General features: G+C 38.0%; 1 protein-coding gene across 1 annotated transcript in view; it reads right to left on the minus strand.

The window, feature by feature from the left end:
• Positions 1–7,345, minus strand: part of LOC122806590 (complement component receptor 1-like protein) — a 511,640-nt gene extending 504,295 nt beyond the window's left edge. Inside the window, exon 1 of the mRNA XM_044077138.1 lies at positions 7,090–7,345. Within this exon, the coding sequence (XP_043933073.1) occupies positions 7,090–7,153 (64 nt within the window). The 5' untranslated portion in view covers positions 7,154–7,345. The remainder of the gene's footprint in view (positions 1–7,089) is intronic.
• Between the last annotated feature and the right edge of the window lie 403 nt (positions 7,346–7,748).

Raw genomic sequence — 7,748 nt, forward strand, 5'->3', positions numbered from 1 at the left:
GACACCAATGACAAGTGTGTCTGGCATTTTGTTTGGCCTTAAGGGCTGTGACTGTTTGACACTCTGACTGTGTGGTCTATGTGTTGCATGTGTTGGGTCGTGAGGTGGTAGTTGTTTGGGTGTCTGCTTTGGTGGCCTCTGCTGTTTTGGTAAATTTTTGACCAGAGCCTCCGAGTATGTCTTTGTGTGAGTATGTGTATGATTTGAAGTTGTGATGGTACCATGTGTGACTGGATATGTATTGTGTGTGGTTGCCTTCTCCTCCTGTCTGGTCTTGCCAGTCCTATGTTGAGAGAGCTCAGCCTCCAGTTTGGCCGTATAGTTGCATCTCTCACATGTATTTGTGTTTTGTGGGAGAAGGAGAGGATTGTCTCGGTACATGAGGCAATTGTAACATTGCCTCAATATTCCCAGGTTCACCAGTTGAGCTGGAGAGGACACTAGCAACTGATCCCTCGACATACTAGAAGTAGTAGATAAAGAACTTTCAAAGGACTCCGTGGGAAGTGGGTTTTGGGCTGGTGGGGTACTATCTATAATAAGAGTGCTTTATCAAGGTGCAAGTACTGTAGGAGTAAGTGCTAGGCTTTACAGATAGAGAATAGTCTACTTGGGAATCAAGTAGAGATGAACTTTTCAGTTATAGGATATGCTGGTTAGATCAGCAGTACAGTTTAGCGTGTTTTATAGCAGGGGCTGAAGGGAGCTAAGAATTGGCCCAAAACGACCAATGGACTACTAGTTTCTGGCTGAAACTTCACCAAATCGGACAAAAGGCGCTCAGTGCTTCCCACTCCCACTGGTAAGCAAAGAAACTTCCCTCCTTCCTAATAAGGCAATGGATCAGTAACAGGAACTAAAAACAAAGCCCAGGGATCAGCAACTCTGAAACTGGACTACTCTAGTTCAGTAAAGTGGGAAAACAAGAGATTTTTTTGTTTTATTACAGAGATAAGGAAAAAACACAGTAAATGCTATAAATGCTGTAAATCGGCTAGCGACTTTAGTGTGTAGCCTACAGAAACAATTTGCAACAATTAGTAACTTAAAGTGCAATAAACAGTGTAAAATGCAGAAATCACTTAAAGTAGCAGTAAAACAGGCGAAATGCAGTCGCTAGCTTAATAACAGTGGGAAAGCCACAAAAAATACTTATATCTGGTAGAAAGTCACTCTTTTAGCTCTCTGCTGCTTGGATCACTCTGCAGGCCACCACGAGGATCTGTGCAGAGTTGGTACAAGCTGGAAAACACGTGTTTAGCGTGCTTTATAGCAGGGGGCTGAAAGGAGCTAGGAATTGGCCCAAACGACCAATAGACTACTAGTTTCTGGCTGAAACTTCACCAATTCGGACAAAAAGGCTGCTCAGTGCTTCCCACTCCCACTGGTAAGCAAAGAAACTTCCCTCCTTCCTAATAAGGCAATGGATCAGTAACAGGAACTAAAAACAAAGCCCAGGGATCAGCAACTCTGAAACTGGACTACTCTAGTTCAGTAAGGTGGGAAAACAAGAGATTTTTTTTTTTTTTTTTTTTTTTTACAGAGACAAGGAAAAAACAGACAGTAAATGCTATAAATGCTTTTATGGCTAGCACACTTGAGTGTGTTAGCCTACAGGTAAAATTAAGCAACAAATAACTTTTTAAGAGTGCAAAACAGTTAATCAACACAAAAACAGTTTAAATAGAATGCAGAGCTGTATAAACAGGCTAAGATGCAGTCGCTAAGAAGTAAATATTCAAAAAGCCAGAAAAAAATACTTAAATCAGTTATAGCAAATAGTTATAACAAATGCTCTGAAATATACTGTATATTTCCAATATGTTTGAGAAGGACAGTCAGAACACAAGAAGATTCAGGCGAAGAAGAAAAAAAAAGTTTTGTTTTACTTTTTGAAAAGGTAAAAAGGAGGAACAGAAGGCCTTATCAAATGTTCTCTCTGTATTAAGAAGAATGAGCACAAAAGAACCAGCCCCCACAGTAATCTGTTAAAATAATCAAAAAATACTTATATTTTGTAGCTCAGTTGCGGTCAAACAACTTCTCCAGCCTGCACCAAAGACCAGAACAACACCTTTTTTTTTACAAGAACACAAAAGAACCAGCCCCCACTAGCCAAGAGATAATTACACAGAGTAAATGTTTCAGTTTATACAATAGCCTAAGACAACAAGCTATGAAAGTTTTTAAACAGAAAAAGATTTCTGAAGATTCTGAATAGACAAAGTGCTTTATATGTATTAAATTATAAAAACAGTAATCTGTTAAAATAATCAAAAAATACTTATATTTTGTAGCTCAGTTAGGTCAAACAACTTCTCCAGCCTGCACCAAAGACCAGAACAACACCTTTTTTTTTACAAGAACACAAAAGAACCAGCCCCACTAGCCAAGAGATAATTACACAGAGTAAATGTTTCAGTTTATACAATAGCCTAAGACAACAAGCTATGAAAGTTTTTAAACAGAAAAAGATTTCTGAAGATTCTGAATAGACAAAGTGCTTTATATGTATTAAATTATAATAACACTTATCTGTCAAAATAATCAAAAAATACTTATATTTTGTAGTTCCGTTCTTTCTTAACAACTTCTCCAGCCTGCACCAAAGACCAGAACAACACCCTTTTTTTACAAGAACACAAAAGAACCAGCCCCCACTAGCCAAGAGATAATTACACAGAGTAAATGTTTCAGTTTATACAATAGCCTAAGACAACAAGCTATGAAAGTTTTTAAACAGAAAAAGATTTCTGAAGATTCTGAATAGACAAAGTGCTTTATATGTATTAAATTATAAAACAGTAATCTGTTAAAATAATCAAAAATACTTATATTTTGTAGCTCAGTTGCGGTCAAACAACTTCTCCAGCCTGCACCAAAGACCAGAACAACACCTTTTTTACAAGAACACAAAAGAACCAGCCCCCACTAGCCAAGAGATAATTACACAGAGTAAATGTTTCAGTTTATACAATAGCCTAAGACAACAAGCTATGAAAGTTTTTAAACCGAAGAAGATTTCTGAAGATTCTGAATAGACAAAGTGCTTTCTATGTATTAAATTATAAAAACAGTAATCTGTTAAAATAATCAAAAATACTTATATTTCGTAGCTCAGTTGTGGTCAAACAACTTCTCCAGCCTGCACCAAAGACCAGAACAACACCTTTTTTTTTACAAGAACACAAAAGAACCAGCCCCCACTAGCCAAGAGATAATTACACAGAGTAAATGTTTCAGTTTATACAATAGCCTAAGACAACAAGCTATGAAAGTTTTTAAACAGAAAAAGATTTCTGAAGATTCTGAATAGACAAAGTGCTTTATATGTATTAAATTATAAAAACAGTAATCTGTTAAAATAATCAAAAAATACTTATATTTTGTAGCTCAGTTGCGGTCAAACAACTTCTCCAGCCTGCACCAAAGACCAGAACAACCCTCTTTATAAAGTCCAGTGAGGTACATTGCAGGTTGTTCACTCCAACATGAGATATTACAAAGCCATAATGGTACTTGTTGCCCAGAGACCCGAGTGCATGCATGATCTGACAAATCCTAGCACCGGACAAGCAGCTGACCGTGACTTTCTCCTTATATAACCTGATGAGTGGGACATCTGTATCAACAAGGAGTCTCCAATGACAAGAAAATTAGTTTTATGAGTGTTATGCCTTAATGAGTTGGTAGGTGAGACATTAGTGTTGCTGTATCTTAGGTGCTATGGGAATGTGTTAGTTGCAACAGTTGTGTATTGGAGGTCTCTGGTGTTTCTTTAAGTTTTTTGGGAGAACCTCTGCATATGCTGATTTATGTGTTGGATGCGTACTGTGTGTGCAAGTAGTGGCGGGCGAGTTGACAACTTCTTCAGTGTTACTGATTCAAGTGCTAGAGAGCAGGGATTCAAAATTCTTGGTGTAGCTACATCTCTCGCACTCTGTACTAGAGTGACTGATTAGTAGAGGATTAGCAGTGTACATGAGGCAGTTGCTACACTGCCTCAGGAGACCCCAAGTCAACAAGGCTGGCAGGAAAAAAAAAAAAAAAAAAAAAAAGAGGGGTACTACAACTGTCCATAATGCTAAATTTGAAGAACTGTTATCAAAGGGGGTGCTTTCAGGACAGACCTAGGAGGTGCTCTGTACATGGATATTTCTAACGGGGACTTTTGGCTGGTGGTTTAATAGGTCACAGCTCACTAGCAATATTTCTTAGACTTAAGATGCACTAAAGATGAGGACTACACTAATGTACTACAGCTGTATCCAAGGAAAAAATTGTCAAAATTATCTGTCCGGCTATGGTGCACAATTGCGTAGCAGTGCACAGGGCTCAGTAATGTTCAAACATGCAGAACCAGCTCAAACTTTAGGCTTATAATACCGGAAGCTAAAAACTTAAAATAACTTTTTAAAAAAAATCAAAATAAGCAATTAGTATGCTTACTCCTAGCCCTAGACCAATCACCCTTCACCAGACAGGTTCCAATCAGCACATTTCTCTTACAAGGGTGCAGAAGGGCCCCTTCCAGTCAAAGATGGCTTGGAAAATGTGCTCAAAATACAACCGCCACTATAAACAGACCCAAATGCCGCAAACCTGTATCTAGACTATGTTACAACAACTAGCTACACTAATTTTGGCGAGAAACACTAAAAAAAGTTTTAAACTGCAGAAAAACAGCAGTGAGACACAAAAAAATGATGAACCCTGTTTAATAAAATACTAAAAAATGCACAAGAATAAGAAGTGCATACTTTCTAACACCTAACACACCCAAGAAAGCAGCACTGTGCACTATAGACAGACTTCTCAAAAAAGAATCAGAAAAAATGGAATAGGAGCAGACATGATGCACTGGACAAGCATTCTTAACATGAGCTCTGTTTATTAAAATACTAAAAAATGAAGTATATGAGGTGTATGTGTTAACAGCGCACCTTCACTTCACCTTCTCTTAAAAATGTTCATTGCCCTAAGGCAAAGGGAAATGTCTTAGAACTTACATTGTACACCTGCAGCCCTTAATTCATTTAGCTCTGCAGTCTCTCATCTCAGAAGCATTCACAAATCACATGTACAAGGGCGATTGCCATGTGGGTCAATCAATAACTAACGTATGCATGTCATTATCAAATCCACATGGCAGTCAATTATCCATTATTTGCATACATCATGGCAATTTGGCATGTCAATCCCACAGGGCACTGCTGCTCAGTCCCACAAGGGGTGCTACACATACCTCTCAAGTGTACCTCTTTACAAGGATTGTACCTCATTTGGGGTCTTAAAAAGTTCATTTTCCTCAAAGTTCCCCATTGAAAGGGTCTGTCACATTCAGCGATAGGATTTTTTTTTTTTAAACGATATCCATTGTAAATAGAAAAGAATCATTAAAAGATCTTTTTTCTAAGTAAACATATTTTAACTATCCAATGACCTTCCTAGTTGAAGCTGTTAGTAAGCAATTAATAAGTGCTCCACATTTTGCCCATTTGTTCCACATTATGATGGCTAGTGTTGCTCATTTTGGAGATGGGAGGTTGAGAGCTATGGTACTACAATACAATTATGCCAAATTTTCAGCAATGTTGTACTATACTGGCTCACCAGATGCGCAGTAGCAAGTGCGCCAAATACCAGCCCAACACCTAGTAACAGGTTGACGTCACAGTTTAGTTGTGAATAAAAAACGTCATGTGCCTCTTGGCCGCATGAATATTCATTGGGGGTTGTCAGCATGTGGTAAGCAGATAGGACTTGTCAATTCACATTTCTCTGTAACTAACTGTAGTATGCCATGCCTCTCAAGTGTACCTCATTACGAGGAACGTACCTCATTTGGGGTCTTAAAAAGTTCATGTTCCTCGAAGTTCCAATAAGCTCCACATTGAAAGTCTGAAACACATTCAGTTTTGGGAATTTTTTTAAGTGAAATCCATGGTAAATGGAAATAAATCATATTAATTAATTAAAAGATCTTCTTTACAAGTAAAACCAACATATTTTAACCATCCTATGACCTTCCTAGCTGAAGCAGTTAGTAAGCCATTAGTATGTTCCACATTTTGCCCATTTGTTCCACATTATGAGGGCTAGTGTTCCTCATTTTGGAGATAGAAGGTCGAGAGCTATGTAGTTTGCAGTTATTTCCTCCACAAAGTGGCTTGTTATTGATTGATTATTTCTTTGTTATGCTTAATTTTGTCCATAACGACATGATTCATTACTGTTTTCCCTTTGCGGGGGGGGGGGGGCAGTGCCCCCATGCCCCCGCTAATTCGATATACCAACTCCAACATCGTGCTACATTGAAAAAGAGCAGCAAGCGCAAATACATGAAAAATGTTTACAAGAGCAGTTCTGATTACGTCACAAACATTCAAGAGTTAAGAAGGGACATGTAACAAAATATACTGGCTTCAAAAGTACTGTGGCACGTATCTGCTTGCTGGCACATACAGTGAGATTCTTAAGTGCACTGATATTTCATGAAATTTAACATTAAGCAAGGGGAGGAAGTACATATACATACATATACACACACACACTTCCTAGAACCCTATAAGTCTGCATCACTTAATTGATGAAACTCTGCCACTTCACACCAGCAGGAACACTCAAGATAAAACTCTGCCACTTCACACCAGCAGGAACACTCAGATATGCTAATTAACAATCAATGTTTGCATGCTGTCACTGGCAAATCTGCATAGCATGCCAATCATTTATTTACATATTACATCACAACATTTGGCTTGGCAATCACTCTGGCCACACACATTCCTGCGCGAAACGTAGTAAAATAAAGTCAAGTAAGTTTTCATTATATTTAAACATAACACTAACGGGACGGAATAAAAAAAACGTGAAATGCAACAATTAAAAGTGCAAAACTCAAGTATGCAAACCATTTTAAAGATCATACCAACACACAGGAAGGAGAAACAAATGAAAAAAAAGACACCCCGCCCAACCCTCACGAAGAACATTATTATCTAGAAATCCGCTAATGGTCAAAAACGGACCTACCTAGTAAAAGGCAACATATAGGACTCAGGCTAAAATATAAAACACTCCCCTTACCAAAAACAGAAACGATGCCAACTCTTATGACACATGAGACGAGAAAGACTTTCCAACCTGCCATTTGAAGTAAACCTGAAATATATCACGTACCAAGATAGGTGCTTAAAAAAGTGTCGCTACGAAGTACAGACCACAGGTTCTACTAAGAAAAACCTATGTGACGTTAAACGTGTTTATTTCCATTTCATACCATGAGCTCTAAAGGAGAAGGTTTATAAACAAGGAAACAGCGACTAAAGGAAAGCCACACCTCTTTTCAGTAGCAAACGTTATAGAAATTTGTCGCCATCCTATGACTAACAGCTCCTGGCAGAATTTTAAAGAAACAAAATATATTACTGTTTACATATATGCGTATGAAGTTTGCCGGTACCTACTCGTTCTTTACTGCTTAGATTATTGCACAAGTACTCCACGCCTATCATGCCAGATTATTTAAATAATATACCTCACTTTATGCGTCTGTGCGGTACCAATGTACTTTTAGGTGTAGCTCAGCTATCCAATTTTTTGTATCTCTTCCTCATTTCCGTGGTTTTCTGACAAGTCATCGAGGGAAGAAGTCACTAAATAATTACAAACATTTGAGTTTCAGGCTTCATATCTTTTAGAAAATACATAATAACGCAAAATATGTTATTCTAGCAACGTTCTGA

Source organism: Protopterus annectens, chromosome 7.part0, assembly GCF_019279795.1.
Source record: "Protopterus annectens isolate FY-2018-M chromosome 7.part0, PAN1.0, whole genome shotgun sequence".
Taxonomy (NCBI): Eukaryota; Metazoa; Chordata; order Ceratodontiformes; family Protopteridae; genus Protopterus; species Protopterus annectens.